Genomic DNA, 20,612 nt, shown 5'->3' with positions numbered 1-20,612 from the left:
TGCTTTATAATCGCGTTACTATCAATTTTACTGTATTCAACGGCATTTTAAATAAATTTTAATTTAAAAAGAGACTTATTATTATCATTACTTTTACAGTATTATATATTCTACAATCAAATCAATCCTATTATTATTGAATAAATTGTGGATTGCACCTTGTATAATCCACTGACGTGTTATTTTTAAAACAAAATACGAGGTGCGTACATTTATTTTAATTCATTCGGCATTTTTATGAATGAAATTGATTGTATTATTCAATTTACCCTCTTATGACTAAATTACCATTTACTCTACCGCAGGTTCACTTTAGAAATCGTTAAAAGTACAGACTATATTATTTTTCAAGAAAATAAATAAAAGTTTGTAGGCAATAACGTAGTAAAATTATTTATTTATAATATACCTAACATATCTTTATTAATAAGTCTATCTAGATGTGAATACTTATTCATCGTTGGCAGGTGATTTAACATTAAAACCTTTCGACACGCTCCTATGACCTCCACGCGTTTTTTACAGTGTTTTTTGCGTTCAGCTTATCGCACGGCTTTTGTTTGTAAGTAATATGAAATAATATCAAGTTTTTTCTTGAATCGTAAGATGCCTGGGGTATTTTACGGTAAACAAAGCCACGATTCTTGTGCACAGTTGTATTTAGCGTGTGTATTTATAACATTTATTAATCTTAAAGTAGTAATATACTTATCTACTTTTAAGAAAGTTTGAATATTTCAGTTTCGGTGCATACTAATTACTATCCTTTTAAGACGTTTTAAAACTAACGTTAAAGTACGCGTTGATACTTTAATAATTGTATGAATCCCGTTAGTTTTACGTAAAAAATAATCTGCCTTGAACTTTATTAACAATGTTATAATATGTGTACATATAATAATACCTTCGTGTGTGTAATTACAAGGTATATTTTCGTAGACCGATAAGAACGGTAGTGATAACGTTAAAATAGTTTTGTGTGTAAACGAAGTGAAGTGATAAGGTTTTTAGACGTTTTTAGATTCTATCTAACTATTGTTATAGTCACAGACTTGAAATTGGTTCAAGTCCTTAAGGAGCTTATATGTACAGGTAAGTAGAAAAAGTATTTTACTTCAGAACAAAAATATTTTCGTTTTGAATTTTTACCCATATTGGGGAATATTTAATAATTAAGAAAGTCTTGAAATATATGATATACTGAATTGATTTAAAAAACAAGTAAAGAAATTAATTAAAAGCTTTACTAACTCTCGTATTCGCCACAGTAAAAGACTTGACTGACTTAAAAATAAAAATTGGTTTATGCACGGTGAAGATAAACATTCTTATTCGATATTGTTTTTTTCCCAAATAATGTATGGTTGCTGATCTTCTTTCGTAGACAAATGCTTCAACGAGCAATTGTTTTTGTTTAGTTTCTTTTATTCAAGTGGAAGATGGAATTTTTCTGTTCGTAATCCTTTTGCGTGAATAGGTGTTTGAAGTTCGAACTTTTAAGGGAAAACATGAATTAGTTAATCTGATAATGCAATTCCCGAATGTTTTTTCTTTTCAAAAGTTTGTTTTCGGTTTGACCCACTTCAAGTGTTGTTACATCCCAATTTTAACAACTCCAAATAGATTTTCTTAATGATCCGTAACAAATAGCATATCTATGCGATGTTACTTGAAATCTAGAGCTTCAATAATTCGGACAGAGTTTGTGAAGCGTCTATTTTGATCGATGATTACAAAAGTTGCGTATGTATACATATACAGATACGTAAAACATTTGCTTGTGTTGTCTGGCTGTATGTACGTACACATGCATATTACATGTATTTGGCTATGAACCAGGAAGAAGTCAGCCACGATTATGATGCGCCGACGCTCATTTTTTTTGTACATTGTTGTGTCGCGGTTTTATCGCGAACTTACGATTAGATGACGGAGGAATGGACCGTGGTGTTAGAAGGGGGTCCCCCGTGGGGCTTCCGCATTGTTGGTGGTGTTGACAAGGGTCAGGAACTTCACGTTTCCAGGGTGAGTTTTGTGGCGTGCTCCTAGCCGAAGTTAAACAAACAAATACGACCCAAACGCAATAGGAATAGGTAACTCGTGTTGTTGTATTTTACGCAGGCGTGATAACAAATACAAAATCGATATTCCATTTCATGTATGCCCCGTTTTTGTAGTTTTACTAATTTTTTTTTGTGATAAAGTTAACTAATCACATAAATTCAAAAACTATTGTAGAAAAAATATCTTTCGAATAAACAATGTCTTAACTATACTTTACACGTAACACATTATATTTGGGACTGACAAAAATTGATTTATGCATATCCATTTGAAGTACCTAAGTACGTAGAAAAACTTTTTACCGTCAGTTTTTGTAATATGATATACTAGGGGCGTAAAATACTCCGATAACAAAGAGCTGCAACCGTAGTATACGTGATAACAATAAATAGTCTTTCTCTTGAGTTACAATAATGTAGTAGCAGTTTGTTTTTAACAAAAAAGAAACGAAAAAATGAACAACTTACGGGTGCTTTGCTTCGTTTGTTTTCGTTAGTCAACTGTTTCCGATTCGTGCTAGAAAATGTTGAAATTTCGTATTTCTTCAAAAAACAAATTAAAGGTACTTGAAGTATTGTATGTACTTGCGGTTTCGTAAAAAAGTAAAGTTGTAAACTGGGTACTTAAAACTGTATCATTACGTATTATTATTAAACAATAAAACTGTACCAACTTGCATAGTTAAACAGCAGAAAGAAACAAAAACAATTGAAAGCAGATTTTATTAGTCATTTGTTAATTTAAAACTAAAATAAAAGAAATAAGAGTATTGAATGCAGTGTGTTGTTTTAAAAAAGTTTAACTGTGCGTTTGTAGGCAACATTTCTATCGCATCTTATTCGATGGTTTTAGGTGAACAGAGGAGGGAAAGCCTTTTCGAAAGGAATTAATGAAGGAGATTCTATTATATCTATTAATGATTGCAATTCGGCCAATTTAACAAACGCTGAAGCCCATGCATTGCTCAGAAAGTCCGAGAATTTTATGAAGTTAAGCATTAAAAAGTAAGTACTTACCTTATCTTTACTTTAATAATTCTTTTCGGAATTTCGTTGAAAACTTTTTTGTTAAGTAATCGTAAATTATTATCAAAAGAATTTACATTACATTTTCACCCTATGATATCTCCAAAAATCCATCTACAATAACATGCAATTAAAAATGTTAATATTCTGTCATTTCACTTTTTTGCATAACAGTTTTTATTAACTAATAATAATTCGTATGTCACTTGTTTCGTAATTTCTTTTTAATTAAGAATTTATCAGGGTCAAATGATAAAAAACTGGTGAAGTGCACCTTTTACCAAATCGCCTATAATAACTTCATTTATTTAATAAACGATTAATATTCAAGAATGTTAATGTGTAAATGTTTTCTTCCTAACATTTTTGAAGACAACTTTGCTACTGCGTCACGTTTGGTTTCATGATAGAATTATGCCAAAGACCCATTTTCGGTATGTTTGCAAACTTATAGACCTTAGTCTAAACTAACTTAAACTATATTTGCTAATTATTTTATGAATTTTTGCCATTGTCTTTCCGAACGCTAAAAAGCCAAACGATGGTTTTTATTTCAAGTTCATATTCTTCGATCTATCATTTGTTTCATAAAAAACAGACGATTACTGTCTTGTGCCATTTGTAAAAAGAACTGTCTATTTCTTTCGTTTATCATTTGTTTTAATAAATGACAAATAATTTTGTATTTACTCTTATCAATTGTTTCCTAAACCGTTTGATTCTTTTTTGTTCGTATGTCAGATTTTGTCTTTTTGTTTCCTGATTGAATGCGAACAAAAGTCTTGCATGCGGTAAAAACTTAATTACGAACATTACAATTAAAAAATCATGATCCAAAATTAGCAGTGTTAGCGAATGACGGATGATGCCTACCTAACAGTATATGATGTTCATACAGGTAATTAAGGTCACTACCTATTTGTAATACATAGAAGTTGATGTTCTTTTTTATTTTTTGTCATCTTGTTAACAGTTGCATCAATTTCAATTGAACAGTAAATAATTTAATGATGTAAGTGTATTATACGCACATACACAGGCAGTTATACCTATCGGTTGATTTGAATTATCATGCCTTACCCCCCTGACGTAATCCGTATACAATGGTGACCCTAAACTTTCTCGAGCGTGAATCCGCAAATTGACAACCGACAACTACATGCCACATTTACTTACTATGTACACCTCTCCTAAAAAAATGTCATGCAGATGATTTTAAATGGTCAGTAGTGCTATTGTATCACTCAATGTATCTTCAACCACTTCAAACTAAATATTGTAAGCATTAATCCAACAGGTGTTCGTATAATACATTACTGGTTGATTTTGTTTCGATTAGTTTTTGTTGAAAAAAAAAAGAACACACGCACATAAAAATTGTTTCATTTTGTTGCAGAAAATCCCAGAAATCGAAACGTTGTATTACGGAAAATAGTGCCGAATTTGTTGACACCCACAGGGCCTTTGAAATACCAAAAAGTGGTAAGAAATTGAATTAATTTTATCCCTAAAACATCTACCTATTGCCTTTTTTTTAAAACTGGAGTTAATTTTGTTTAAGCCACAGAAAAGTTTATTTATGTAGTTTTTTCGCTAAAAACAAATGAAAAAACGTATATTAATTGAATTTTCCGATTGATGTCGTTCTTTTTTTGTTTTATTATTGCAATTAGGAATATTACGTAAGTCTTTTTGGAATATAAGTACGTATCCTCGTTAAGATTGGATAGGTGTTCGGTACTATGAATAATCCTTTCTGCGAAATGGCAACAATTAGATCGGGTTTTTCTTTAACTTGTTATATCGGCCGTGGCTCGCTTCCAGTTCCTAAATTTAGGTATGCGGCAGATTCAAAAATAATTTTACAATTCATCGGTGGTCAACATCAGTAAGAAAACGTTCGTTAAAAAAGTGTCCGATAAAGCGAATCGGAAAAAAAATCATTTTCTGTTGTTTTACTTTAACTTCCTTTAAACACGATCAAACTACGCGACCTTTTGTCTTTTAGTTTTCATCGTTATTCTAGAGAAAAAGTTGAACGTCTATTATGACAATCGACGGAGAAAAGAAAATTAAAAACAATTAGCTATTGAAACACGACGACGTTTTATTATTATTTAAATATTTGTGTTAAAATTACGGTAAGATTCTTTCTTGATTACTTAAAACCTACTTTGTGTGGCATTGTAAATTTTAGTATGATTTTTATTTGTCAAAATGCACGTTGTGAACTGTATATACTTGAGTATAATAAGTATTTTTGTAGTCGTTTGCGTGAGTTGAGTCAGGCGCCTACTTATTTTTTTTGGCAAGATTTTAAACTAAATTTACTTTCTCGCCTCTGAATAAGTTTAACGTTCTGTGCTTTACAGTGTTTATTATTAACTAATAGACGGTAATCCTGATTTTACACGTATTTTGTTGCATGCAATCAAGGAAGCTACCCGTTTTGTTTGTCATACAACTTTGTTTCGTTTTATAGGTAGTTTCATTTTTGTTTATTTTGATTTTCTGTTTTGTGTTCTGTTATACAATCGCCGCCTTTTGTTTCTGAGATACTGAAGAAATATTGTTTGCTGTAGTATGTACTTTTGTTTTTAATGCATTTGTTTGGCTCATTGTGGGTTTGTTTGATTTTTTTTTGTATTTAGACGTTTGAGATCAAATAGCCTATAGATACATATATCGTTTGACCTGAAAAGTCTTAGAGGTTCATTTCCCCGTGAAATCAGATCCATTAGGTAATTAAATTGTTCCGTTTTGTTCTCCATCAGCTAAAGGTAGGTATATAGACATATAAAATGTACATAGGACGATATGAATCAAGGCATATTTAATATAGAGTAGAGGTTCCCTATTGCGCGCCCTTTTATTTATTTCACATTTATACTATATACTTAGGCGGCACACCCTTCTACTTAAGTCTTTCTGTATGAATGCTTTTAGAGGTTTTTTTATTGTATAAACACAGTCTACCGAGAGGAACCTCTTGTGATTCGTACCAGTCTTATATTTACGCGCGTGTTTTACGTAGTAAAACAGATGAAAGTTTAAGTAGATACAATACAGCTTCATTTTTTTTATCGAAAAAGCGAAATAATCAAATACAATGTGTAGTGGCTGGTGTACAAACTATAACAATGAAATTTTCTCTGCTTCTTTGTCGTAAAAGAAAGAAGAGGAATTTTTGCGCTCGAAACGTTGGAAGTTACAGAAAAGGAAGCGAAGTTGTAACAAATATACATGTAAAGGGATTTTTTAGAGCGCTTCGTAGCGAGGGTACGTACTCCAAATGTTTTAATAGTCGAAGTATTAAACACGTATTAAATGCAATTAATTGAGTTTTCATTCGAATTAAAATCATAATACGTTAACATACATATGCCATGAGTAAAAGTGGAACATGTTGGTAACTTTTCAAATTAAATTGTGTCCGGTTTTACGAATGCATGTAGAATTGCGATTTTATGCTTGTAGGAATTACGGTAATTATAATAAATATACACATTTACGATTAATTAATCCAATACGTCAATTTATTAGACGAAAATCTCAGTAAAAAGTTTTAAAAAGGACTAACTAATCTTAAAAAAGAAACAGTTGCTTCCTTTCTTGGATCAATTGTTTAACACTAATCTTAAACAAAAAGCAGTTGCTTTCTCTTTTGTATCAATTGTTTTAATACTTTTGTCAAAACTTTAAAAACTTCTTTTATCATTTGTTTAATATTTAAATTTACTTATTTAATCCTGCAAGGATTCAGGAGCTCGCGATCTCTAATCCTTTTAGATACAATTCAGATAAACAATTTGGTAATTAAATATGTATGTAATAAGCATTTAGAATGCGAAATTAAGTTGGTTTGCGTCAAGGTACGATATGACTACTCAATTTATTTTACAAACAATATGGTAAGAGGTTTAAGGAGTGGGCTCATGGTTGGATGATCGGAATCAAGCCGCTCCCCTATATATCCTAATATAGTTCCTCAATTTCCAACATGCGGAAGAGCTACCGGCAACAATGAATCTTATTATATGCATCTACTATTTAATGAGAATTTTGCTCTCACACGACAAACTCGATTATATGCTTAGCATGACACGTTCGTCTCAAACCAAAGCCGACCGTGATTAAAAAATTTATTATGCCTATCATGTATGTATTAACTTTTGTTTTTTTGTGAAACATTTGCGCACATATTTTAGTAGTTTCAGTTGTTGTAGGAACTTCAAAATCGTAAAATTTGCTTTTGAATTTAGGAAATAGTTTTGTAATGATGTAAGGCGGAAACTGATCGGACCCAATCAATTATTTACGTATGTAGTTGCGTTTCCTCTTTGGACAATTAATTTAGACCGGAAGTTCCAAACCGTAATGAATTGCTCGCACATAACATACCTACCTGTATAAATATGTTTATGTTAATTCAGGTCGAAGAAATTTTTTCTTTGTTCTGATCGATCGGTTTGATCGATTGATTGATTGAATTCAAAGGGAAATTACTGGGCAATTTTTTGATTGTAAATTTATCGCTACCGTGTCCATAAAATCTGTATGTATTAAGTAGGCCATGTAGGCTAAGCATTTGTATAAATGAATGCTTTGCATTATCCTTTAGTAACTTTTGTTTATACTTAGATCACAACTTTCAATTCAATTTTGGTATCCCATTCATTAAATTTCGATTAGGTATATATTACTGTTTTTCAGTTTTCCATTTTCAAAAAAAAAAAGTTAACTTTTAGGCTGGTAACATTAGCAATTTTATCCTAGTTAATCGTTAAATTCGTTCTTACCTATGATACGCATATAAATGTCTGTTATTAAAATAATAATTGCCTTTTCTTTTGTTTTAGATAACACACAGACAATACAAACGAATCCGTTCGACGAAATAAACGAAAATTCAACTTTATCGTCCGATAAAACTTCAAATCAGTCTCAAGCTTCAACTCTAGAAGGTATGACATTGTAACCGTTTTAAGAAATTGTTACTTTTCGAGGCGTTCGTCATTTGTTTCCTACAGGGAACGTAAGGGATTACATTATTAAATGTATCTCCTTAATTCGTAGCATTTATTGGTGGTAGACAGGGGATGTGGCGTTGTTGTTAAACGTTCTGACATCTCTATTTGTTTAAAAATGTTATTTTGATTCCATTCGTCATTCCATGGACGTACAAAAGCAGAAATTCTTTACGTATTATCAACGGACCCATCTTCTATACTAATAGTAAACATCTCGTCGCGTTTGTGTTTAAATTTGTTTTGGTATTTAATACGTAACGCTCCAAGCAATCTGTATCATCTGGAGTATCATCAGATCTCTCTGTTTGTTTGAAATGGAATTCAATCGGGCTTCTGTTAATTCGAGTTTACTACGTGGCTAAGCCCAATAAGAACGGATCCACCAAGCGTTACTTCACAAGAATTATTTACCAAATAAAGTATGTGTATACGAGGGTGGATTGATAAGTTTCCGGCCTGACCAAGAAAAACAAGGTTTTTAAAAATTTTTTTTTTTTATTTCTCAACATAATCTCCTCCAAGGCTGATACATTTCTCATAGCGGTGTTCCAGTCTATTAATGCCATCTCTATAGACTGATTCGTCAAGCTCCTCAAAATAACCATTTACAGCTTCGATTACTTCTTCATTGTCCGCAAATCTCTTACCGCCAAGCCATTTTTTGAGATTAGGGAACAGAAAATAGTCACTCGGGGCTAGGTCTGGAGAGTAAGGAGGGTGCGGCATCAATTCAAACTTTAGATCGTTGATTTTAGCCGTCGCAACGATTGACGTGTGCGCTGGTGCGTTATCGTGATGAAACAAGATTTTTTTCTTCGCCAGATGAGGTCGTTTAATTTTCACCTCGTGGCTCAAACGTTGCAATAAGTCTGCGTAGTATTGACCAGTGATAGTATTACCCTTTGCAAGGTAATCAATGTATATAATACCTCTTGCATCCCAAAAAACAGTAGCCATAACCTTGTTCGCCGAAAAAATTGTTTTTGCCTTCTTTGGAGTTGGTTCCCCTGGTCCAATCCACTGTTTAGACTGTTCTTTGGTTTCAGGAGTGTAGTGGTGGACCCACGTTTCGTCAACGGTTACGAATCGACGCAAAAATTCGCTTGGATTACGCTTATACAATGACAAATTTGCGGTAGAAATGTTTTTTCGAATCAATTTTTGGTCGACTGTTAGCAAACGCGGCACCCATCTTGCACAGAGCTTTTCCATATGCAAATGTTGGTGCAAAATATGTTGCACACGTTCATATGACATCTTACAGGTCTCAGCTATCTCACGCACTTTCAATCTGCGGTCTCCCAGCACTATTTGATGAATTTTTTCGATCATATCTGGAGTTGTGACCTCAACGGGGCGTCCTGAGCGAGGCCCATCAGAGGTGCTCACACGACCCTTTTTAAACTCGGAAACCCACTGCTTAACGGTTGAATATGACGGGGAGGATGTCCCCAGTGTTGAGTCCATCTCTTTTTTAATTTCCTTCGGCGTTAACCCCTTCAAATAAAAGTATTTGATGACAGCACGATTTTCCTGCTTTTCCATTTTTACGAAAACCACAGAGGCGTCTTGTTCAGCGTGCTGTCAAACCTACACTAGCAAGGAGATCGGGCTGAAACTATAGCTACAAGCTATCCAAGGATGGTACTATAGAATGTCACCTCAAGGTAGGCCTAGTGGCGTCATCTCTTGGTTAGGCCGGAAACTTATCAATCCACCCTCGTACATCAGAGATGCGATTTGAAAATTGAAATCAGCACCTGCCAAATCACTACTTATTGTACCTTTAGCAAGAAACTACGAAATTGTATGAATTACGACAAAACAGCCCTCAAAACAATATCGAATTGATATGCGCCAGTTGTGTTAAACTGAAAACCACAAGATATTGTGCTGTGCTAATAAATGCCTATAATCCAAAATTCTTACAAAAAGGTTTGAAAAACTTCACTTGTTAGATGAACCCAAGGCTAAAGAAACTATGGATTCCATTTCTTTCTCGTATTACAATGTGTAAAAAACATTAGAAACAAAATGGGGTTGTAAATATTTTGATATAAAATGATTGATGTTGATTTTACTTCAATTAAATTATTTGCAACCCTATTTTGGCTCTGATCTTTAACGCTAAACAAACTAGTTTGGCATCAGTGTCTTTTTTCCAATCAAAACGGGTGACAAAGGCAAATAAGGAAGCATACAGAAGAATTATTTGTTGCTGAACTGAAGAAACAATAACATAAAGATAGAAAAACTATATCTCAATCACTTCAAACAGAAAAATATGAATCATACTCAATCTTCGCAGCTGGTGATATACTGCAAACACCACTATTAGTCTAGAAAAACTACAATATTTAAAAAATGAAAAAAACACCTGCAAGCTTTTCTTAAAAAATATTTTATAATTAAGCAAAATTAGAAAATTAAATGGGTACTACAAAAAAGTATTTATTTGAAAAACGAATTTTGAAAATACGTATTTTGCATTTAGCATTTAAAATACAAAAGGGAAATCTATTTTGTATTTTGCATTTGAAATCACAAATCAAAAAAGTATTTGAATTTTGTATTTAAATACTTTCAAAAAAACATCTCTGGTAAACATACCTACTGTATAGGTACAAAGTCAAAGTAGCAATCCAAATTTACAAAATCGCCCAGAAACTTTAGTGTTTCCAGGTAGATATCTACTTAATAATTAATACACAAGTTACGTCAATTGTACGAGTTCAAGTTCGTAGGAAATCTAATTATTATTAGAGTATCTGTGTATCATATTAGCGAGTATTGTCCCCCCCCACTCGTTCATTTGAAATTGCAGTTATCAAGGCTAATAAAGATCAGGAGTCGAAATGCTCGCTGGCACCGGTTACGTCGTCGTCGTCGTCGTCAAGCGGCGACTGTTTCTCGACTGATAATAGCCCCGTCATTACAACTGATAACGCGATGGCGAAGAAACGTCGAAGAAAATCCCGACAGAACAACGGCAACGGCAGCAATATGAGCCCGGCGACTTCTTCTTCCGGTAGCACAGTCGATCAACTTCCGCAAGCCGAATTGAAACCAGAACAACAAACCACAACGAATTTTTGTGATACTATCGAAGAATACAATCAGGCGTCAGAAACAGTTGAATGTGATAACGACAACGCGGTGATAAGCGACCGAAACGTTCCTGAGGGAAAAACAACGAAATTGTGTGAATTTAGTGAAAGTGATAATTTTTCAAGTACGAATCTTTGCGATGGTGACGGCCAAAAGTCGAAACTTTCGGGTAACTCTCTTCTTCATTATAAGGTAGAGTTCCCTGACGTACAACGGCGATCGCCGAAACAAAAGAGCCCCTCTATTACGAAAAGTAGAAGCTTGGATGACGACGACGTGCCTAAAATAACCGAAATATCGGAATCCATCGGACTCGAAGAAGATAACAAACACTTGTCGCATTCGCAAAACTTCACCGTTTCAACCGTGGACTCGGAAGTTGAATGGGAGAGCGGCGACGACCTCCAGGACCTTCCGCCCATACAACCTCCGAAAGAATTTCTTAGTACTGCATCCTTGCAAATAGAGGAAGACCTGGGCGTAGCCGAAACGTCCCGGATATCGCCCGAAGAGGAAAAGAACCTCAGGGATTTCCTGGGGGGCCTGAATCTCGTCAATTCCCCGCAAGATGAAGCGTCTTCGGATAAAGAAAACTACAAGGAGAGAAAGGCCAAGAAGAGGGCTGCCATCGTGCAACATTTCATCCCTTATATGCAACAGCCGAAGTTTCTGGACGTCATCCAGGAAGAGTCCAGTGACGTAAGCGACAAGGAATCGAAAACGAAATCGCCCAATCGTAATTCCGGTAAGAAATCGCCGGAACGTCCGGTGCTTCTCGAAACCAAGGTGACCTATCCCGACGTCTTCGGCGCGGAAATCATTAACACGTCGGTGGCAGAATCGAGCTCGGACGCGGAACTGGTATTTTTGGACGACAGCGACGACGACGACGACGAAGAAGAAAAAAACGTAAAAATAAATCCTCTGTTGTCGCAACTGACGCCTCCGCCTACTCCCGACGTCACCCCGAAAGAGGCGCTTCCCGGCGACGATAATAATCAACCTAATAAAATAATTAGGTCCGATTCACACTCGCCGTCCTCCTGCAGCGACACGTCTCAGTGCACGGCCAAGTACAACCCGTCGTCTTCCATTGGAGACGTAACGTCTCTCCTGCAAGACGAACTTCCGGTTGTGACTTCGCACCGTTATCAGCCTAACACTCTCAGAGAGATCTGCCTGACGAAACTCGTGTCTCTGCCGTTCGGATCGGAAATAATTGAAGAACTGGCATCGGTGGCCGAGGCCATCCAAAACATGACCACTTTCAATGTCCAAAAGCTGCACTCGGACGTGAAGTTCAAAAGAGTGCGACCGTTCTTACAAAAACTGAACAGCAAGGAGGAAGACGACGAGAACAGCGAGGGATCGGTCGTCAAATGGTGCGGGTTCCCCACGGAGAACGACCCGAACGTTTTGGTGTGCCTGTCGCCGACGCAAAGGGCGTATTTGGACACCACCAGGAAGATACCCCATGAAGGCGACAGGCTCCTGGACATGCACGCGAAATTCTTGAACCGATGTCGATCGTACGACAAAGAGCCCGACATCGACTCAGGCCAAGTGGTTTTAACGTCCGTGCGGCAATCAAATGGTCAACGTACCTCGGCCCCTGACGACAGAGCGAACTCTAACGAGTTGACGATGACTAACAGACTTTTGGCAATCATCCGAGATTCGGACAAACGACGGGCAGAATTAGAAAATTGCAACTATAACAAGTGCGAACCGTCCAGGAATTTCACGTTGCCACGCACCAGATCCGAAGAGGAGGATAGCTGTTGCGCACCTGCTGTCGCGGATCCCGAAGGACGAAGACTGAAAGCGAAAAATTTAAGCGAGTGGCTGCAGTTGGCCCGCGACAAGAGCTCCAGCGAAACGAAATTGGACAAGATGGAAGAGTACAATCGCCAGGCAGAAATTAACAACAATAACAGAAACGAAAAAGCTACCAGACGCTTGTCTCTACCCTACGACATCTATCAGCGTCAAATAGAGTACATAAGAGAGAAGGAGATCGAATTGCAGAGAGAGATCGAACAACTCGAAGAAGAGAAACGCAAGCTTTTCGTGGAAATGGTCGAAAATCAAAAGGAAACCCCAGTTAACAAGTCTTCTCCGCCCCAACCGCCCCTGCGCAACGCGTCGACAAAAGATCGTCCGAAATCAACCCCGATGGCTCCAACCGAGTTCTTCAGGCAACAGATGTATGAGGAGTACATGAGTCAGGTGGCCGCCCGAAAAGACCGAAAACATAACAAGGTCATCAAAATTTCGTCCCCTCCTCATGACCATCATCATCAAGAGGAAGAACAACTGCAGCAAACCCGGGTTTCGGCCGAAGTCATTCATGTGCCCGGGATCGAAGAAGAATTCATGGACAAGGTGAAAGAAAAACGGAGAAAATATGGCCTGCAAAAAGATGACAGCGGCGAAGATGGTGGTGGCAAGAAGACGGTGGACAGTATCGATATGGGCCAAGAAACCGACAGTGAACCTGTGCTAGTTCTAAACGGGGACTCGATATCGACGGCTAAAGGGTTGCCCAAACATCTCCAGGAATTCGTGTCGATCACGAAAGACGCCGAGGAATCCGGCGAAGAAACGGACACAGGGGGTGAGTTCATATTGTTCAAACTTTGCGTTTTGTTGTAACCCTTCACTAAATATTTATTACCTATTCATGCTCAGAATTTGTTATTGCCAGAACCGGACTCGCATAAGTAATATTTACATACGTATATTATGCACTCAATTACAACTTTCAGTCCGGCTCTGTTCGAATTTGTTACTACCCTACTGTTGCTGTTGTTGTATACTTTTTGTTTGTAATTTTGTAAATAATAAAGGCTATTAACAACTACTGACATTTGTTTTGTTTTCACAAGTGTCACGCACACTCCTGTAGTTGGATGCATTTCTGAGCGTGAAAAGTTAGCGAGCATGGTCGTGTTTTGTCTTTTTTTTGTTGTTGTTTTTATTAATAATACTGTTTAGTGTTTCGTTGTTTTATTAACAAAATTCGTATTAGATACTCAAAACAAAACAGGATAGGAGTAGATTCTGTTCTGTTTTATTCTTTCTCTTTAGCAGCAAATGATATTTTACCTTTGCTTTTAATATCTACTATTGACCGAGAAATTACAACGTAAATTAGGAACAATTCAGATCTGTTATTTATACGCTGTACTTTTGTTTTTCCGGTAAATTGGTTTTAACCTTTGAAAATGTGAAATTCGAGGGTCACGCAATGCTGTAACAACACTGACCCTGAATGAAAGCTACGTTTCAAGGTTTTAAAATAAATAAAAATGTGCAATACTGCAATAATAATATTCTTTTGTCAATCTTATTGTAACGACTGCAAATCTTATGGGAATTGCCGAACGAAACAATTGCTCAAGAAAAAAAGAAGAAACAGAAGAGTGCAGCGTTAACTCATCAGTCGATTGTTTTTTTTTTTATTATGTATACTTGATATTAGGCTTTATTATGTCATGATAAGAAGCTATAAGCTTATTATTCTTATCAAATACATCCTTGGAGATAATTATTGTTATTAACAAGTTGCCATCAGATGATGATAGTGTTGTGTAGGAGATAATGCTTGTAAATTACTGTAACAAGTAGAAACAACTGCGCTGACGTTACAAAAATGAAGTGACCGATAAACACGAGTATTTTTACCGGCGTTAAGTATTATTGCGTACATGCCGGCAATGTTTAAACAAATATATCTTATGACTATATGTATTTTGCGACTTATTAGCAAATTGGCTATGTTTAAACCCACATGTTTACTTATGTATATGTACAAATTATGCAACAAGTNAATTGTACGAGTTCAAGTTCGTAGGAAATCTAATTATTATTAGAGTATCTGTGTATCATATTAGCGAGTATTGTCCCCCCCCACTCGTTCATTTGAAATTGCAGTTATCAAGGCTAATAAAGATCAGGAGTCGAAATGCTCGCTGGCACCGGTTACGTCGTCGTCGTCGTCGTCAAGCGGCGACTGTTTCTCGACTGATAATAGCCCCGTCATTACAACTGATAACGCGATGGCGAAGAAACGTCGAAGAAAATCCCGACAGAACAACGGCAACGGCAGCAATATGAGCCCGGCGACTTCTTCTTCCGGTAGCACAGTCGATCAACTTCCGCAAGCCGAATTGAAACCAGAACAACAAACCACAACGAATTTTTGTGATACTATCGAAGAATACAATCAGGCGTCAGAAACAGTTGAATGTGATAACGACAACGCGGTGATAAGCGACCGAAACGTTCCTGAGGGAAAAACAACGAAATTGTGTGAATTTAGTGAAAGTGATAATTTACCGAATACTACGACGAATGTTTGCGATTCCACGGCAGAAGATGGTGACGGTCAAAAGTCGAAACTTTCCGGCGACTCTCTTCTTCATTATAAGGTAGAGTTCCCTGACGTACAACGGCGATCGCCGAAACAAAAGAGCCCCTCTATTACGAAAAGTAGAAGCTTGGATGACGACGACGTGCCTAAAATAACCGAAATATCGGAATCCATCGGACTCGAAGAAGATAACAAACACTTGTCGCATTCGCAAAACTTCACCGTTTCAACCGTGGACTCGGAAGTTGAATGGGAGAGCGGCGACGACCTCCAGGACCTTCCGCCCATACAACCTCCGAAAGAATTTCTTAGTACTGCATCCTTGCAAATAGAGGAAGACCTGGGCGTAGCCGAAACGTCCCGGATATCGCCCGAAGAGGAAAAGAACCTCAGGGATTTCCTGGGGGGCCTGAATCTCGTCAATTCCCCGCAAGATGAAGCGTCTTCGGATAAAGAAAACTACAAGGAGAGAAAGGCCAAGAAGAGGGCTGCCATCGTGCAACATTTCATCCCTTATATGCAACAGCCGAAGTTTCTGGACGTCATCCAGGAAGAGTCCAGTGACGTAAGCGACAAGGAATCGAAAACGAAATCGCCCAATCGTAATTCCGGTAAGAAATCGCCGGAACGTCCGGTGCTTCTCGAAACCAAGGTGACCTATCCCGACGTCTTCGGCGCGGAAATCATTAACACGTCGGTGGCAGAATCGAGCTCGGACGCGGAACTGGTATTTTTGGACGACAGCGACGACGACGACGACGAAGAAGAAAAAAACGTAAAAATAAATCCTCTGTTGTCGCAACTGACGCCTCCGCCTACTCCCGACGTCACCCCGAAAGAGGCGCTTCCCGGCGACGATAATAATCAACCTAATAAAATAATTAGGTCCGATTCACACTCGCCGTCCTCCTGCAGCGACACGTCTCAGTGCACGGCCAAGTACAACCCGTCGTCTTCCATTGGAGACGTAACGTCTCTCCTGCAAGACGAACTTCCGGTTGTGACTTCGCACCGTTATCAGCCTAACACTCTCAGAGAGATCTGCCTGACGAAACTCGTGTCTCTGCCGTTCGGATCGGAAATAATCGAAGAACTGGCATCGGTGGCCGAGGCCATCCAAAACATGACCACTTTCAATGTCCAAAAGCTGCACTCGGACGTGAAGTTCAAAAGAGTGCGACCGTTCTTACAAAAACTGAACAGCAAGGAGGAAGACGACGAGAACAGCGAGGGATCGGCCATCAAATGGTGCGGGTTCCCCACGGAGAACGACCCGAACGTTTTGGTGTGCCTGTCGCCGACGCAAAGGGCGTATTTGGACACCACCAGGAAGATACCCCATGAAGTCGACAGGCTCCTGGACATGCACGCGAAATTCTTGAACCGATGTCGATCGTACGACAAAGAGCCCGACATCGACTCAGGCCAAGTGGTTTTAACGTCCGTGCGGCAATCAAATGGTCAACGTACCTCGGCCCCTGACGACAGAGCGAACTCTAACGAGTTGACGATGACTAACAGACTTTTGGCAATCATCCGAGATTCGGACAAACGACGGGCAGAATTAGAAAATTGCAACTATAACAAGTGCGAACCGTCCAGGAATTTCACGTTGCCACGCACCAGATCCGAAGAGGAGGATAGCTGTTGCGCACCGGCTGTCGCGGATCCCGAAGGACGAAGACTGAAAGCGAAAAATTTAAGCGAGTGGCTGCAGTTGGCCCGCGACAAGAGCTCCAGCGAAACGAAATTGGACAAGATGGAAGAGTACAATCGCCAGGCAGAAATTAACAACAATAACAGAAACGAAAAAGCTACCAGACGCCTGTCTCTACCCTACGACATCTATCAGCGTCAAATAGAGTACATAAGAGAGAAGGAGATCGAATTGCAGAGAGAGATCGAACAACTCGAAGAAGAGAAACGCAAGCTTTTCGTGGAAATGGTCGAAAATCAAAAGGAAACCCCAGTTAACAAGTCTTCCCCGCCCCAACCGCCCCTGCGCAACGCGTCGACAAAAGATCGTCCGAAATCAACCCCTATGGCTCCAACCGAGTTCTTCAGGCAACAGATGTATGAGGAGTACATGAGTCAGGTGGCCGCCCGAAAAGACCGGAAACATAACAAGGTCATCAAAATTTCGTCCCCTCCTCATGACCATCATCATCAAGAGGAAGAACAACTGCAGCAAACCCGGGTTTCGGCCGAAGTCATTCATGTACCCGGGATCGAAGAAGAATTCATGGACAAGGTGAAAGAAAAACGAAAAAAATTTGGCCTGCAAAAGGATGACAGCGGCGAAGATGGTGGTGGCAAGAAGACGGTGGACAGTATCGATATGGGCCAAGAAACAGACAGTGAACCTGTGCTAGTTCTAAACGGGGACTCGATATCGACGGCTAAAGGGTTGCCCAAACATCTCCAGGAATTCGTGTCGATCACGAAAGACGCCGAGGAATCCGGCGAAGAAACGGACACAGGGGGTGAGTTCATATTGTTCAAACTTTGCGTTTTGTTGTAACCCTTCACTAAATATTTATTACCTATTCATGCTCAGAATTTGTTATTGCCAGAACCGGACTCGCATAAGTAATATTTACATACGTATATTATGCACTCAATTACAACTTTCAGTCCGGCTCTGTTCGAATTTGTTACTACCCTACTGTTGCTGTTGTTGTATACTTTTTGTTTGTAATTTTGTAAATAATAAAGGCTATTAACAACTACTGACATTTGTTTTGTTTTCACAAGTGTCACGCACACTCCTGTAGTTGGATGCATTTCTGAGCGTGAAAAGTTAGCGAGCATGGTCGTGTTTTGTCTTTTTTTTGTTGTTGTTTTTATTAATAATACTGTTTAGTGTTTCGTTGTTTTATTAACAAAATTCGTATTAGATACTCAAAACAAAACAGGATAGGAGTAGATTCTGTTCTGTTTTATTCTTTCTCTTTAGCAGCAAATGATATTTTACCTTTGCTTTTAATATCTACTATTGACCGAGAAATTACAACGTAAATTAGGAACAATTCAGATCTGTTATTTATACGCTGTACTTTTGTTTTTCCGGTAAATTGGTTTTAACCTTTGAAAATGTGAAATTCGAGGGTCACGCAACGCTGTAACAACACTGACCCTGAATGAAAGCTACGTTTCAAGGTTTTAAAATAAATAAAAATGTGCAATACTGCAATAATAATATTCTTTTGTCAATCTTATTGTAACGACTGCAAATCTTATGGGAATTGCCGAACGAAACAATTGCTCAAGAAAAAAAGAAGAAACAGAAGAGTGCAGCGTTAACTCATCAGTCGATTGTTTTTTTTTTTATTATGTATACTTGATATTAGGCTTTATTATGTCATGATAAGAAGCTATAAGCTTATTATTCTTATCAAATACATCCTTGGAGATAATTATTGTTATTAACAGGTTGCCATCAGATGATGATAGTGTTGTGTAGGAGATAATGCTTGTAAATTACTGTAACAAGTAGAAACAACTGCGCTGACGTTACAAAAATGAAGTGACCGATAAACACGAGTATTTTTACCGGCGTTAAGTATTATTGCGTACATGCCGGCAATGTTTAAACAAATATATCTTATGACTATATGTATTTTGCGACTTATGAGCAAATTGGCTATGTTTAAACCCACATGTTTACTTATGTATATGTACAAATTATGCAACAAGTATCTACAATCGCAATTGAAGAGAAACAATTGATGTTTCTTTTTTTTGTTTTTAAGGCCAAGTTCAGACAAACGCGCGTTCGACGCGATGCTCTTTAAATCTAACTTTTATTCTCCTACGGGTTTGACCTATGTATTGTTGACCGCTATTTTTACATTTAATGGTACCTACTATAAATTGCTGCTTTATCTCTTTATCTACTTGTCTCGTCTGCTACTTTTTTTCTGTTTTCGTATTTAATAAAAGTCTAATTGCGCTCTAGTATTCGTTACACAAATTGTATAATAGTTATTATAATTGACTCCATCCTCCGCTGTTCTGTCTGGATCGTTCTTGTTTTTATTGTCGTCCTTGACTATGACATAATAATGGTGGTCTATTATTTGTTTTAGAGTCATTAACGACAATTACAGTTAACATTTCACCTCATGTATATTAATAATAAAACTCTTCACGTCCACGTAGTTTTAAAATATGTCTCATTTTTCTCTCGAGTTCTTTTACACGAATAATTAATAATTTTTTATTGACTGCTTTTTACTTTTTATTGTTTTCGGTAGGGTTTAACAGGAGAAAACGGGATGCCGATAAAATAAAGAAATGTCTTAGTAAAAATCGAAGAAGTCGAAGTTTCAGTGAGTTTGGAAGTCTGCTACATGAAATTGATAGTTTGCTTGTTTTGGGAAAGGGGTTTTTGTTTGAAAAAGGTTGGTTTTGTATTATATTATTATTATTTTTTCTTTAACTATAATAACACACAGTTCTAGGGATATTGTTTGTTGTACATAAATATCTAGTATAAGTAATTTACTAAACAACTCTCATTAGTTACTTAATAAAACTATTGTGTATATATGTCAAACAAAAACACTGTTATTCAAGGGAAGAAAAAGTAGGGAAAAGGTGAAAGGAAGATTAGAAGAAGTGGCTGATATCTAGGAAGTCAGATAAGTCAGGTGGGAAGTAGTAGTAGGAGTATATAAAGCAGAGGATAGCGCAGGGTCGAGTCGCCTTCAATAAAAAAAGAAGTCACTTCTATGCTCGCGAACGGTTAATTTAGAAATTCGAAAAAGGTTGTTGAAAGTGTATGTTTGGAGCGCGGCGTTGTACGGGTGCGAAACATGGACAGTGGGCGCGGCGGAAAAGAAAAGGTTAGAAGCTTTCGAAATGTGGTGTTATAGGCGGATGATGAGGATAACGTAGGTAGAAAAGGTTAGAAATGAAGAGGTATTGGAAAGAATAGGAGAACAGAGGACTCTATGGAAGTCAATAAAAAATAGGCGAGATAGGTTGGTAGGACACCTTCTCAGGCAT

At 37.5% G+C, this 20,612-nt stretch overlaps 1 protein-coding gene across 1 annotated transcript in view; it reads left to right on the top strand.

Moving 5' to 3' along the window:
- The first annotated feature begins 1,600 nt into the window (after window positions 1-1,600).
- Window positions 1,601-20,612, top strand: part of LOC108738564 — a 26,879-nt gene continuing 7,867 nt past the window's right edge. The window contains exons 1-7 of the mRNA XM_025978212.1: window positions 1,601-2,025; window positions 2,917-3,068; window positions 4,486-4,571; window positions 7,949-8,053; window positions 10,944-11,344; window positions 15,565-18,085; window positions 19,859-20,005. Coding sequence (XP_025833997.1) covers window positions 1,927-2,025; window positions 2,917-3,068; window positions 4,486-4,571; window positions 7,949-8,053; window positions 10,944-11,344; window positions 15,565-18,085; window positions 19,859-20,005 — 3,511 coding nt within the window. The 5' untranslated portion in view covers window positions 1,601-1,926. The remainder of the gene's footprint in view (window positions 2,026-2,916; window positions 3,069-4,485; window positions 4,572-7,948; window positions 8,054-10,943; window positions 11,345-15,564; window positions 18,086-19,858; window positions 20,006-20,612) is intronic.

This window comes from Agrilus planipennis, unplaced genomic scaffold (assembly GCF_000699045.2).
Source record: "Agrilus planipennis isolate EAB-ADULT unplaced genomic scaffold, Apla_2.0 scaffold154, whole genome shotgun sequence".
NCBI lineage: Eukaryota > Metazoa > Arthropoda > Insecta > Coleoptera > Buprestidae > Agrilus > Agrilus planipennis.
This window is presented reverse-complemented; position numbering and strand designations above follow the sequence as displayed.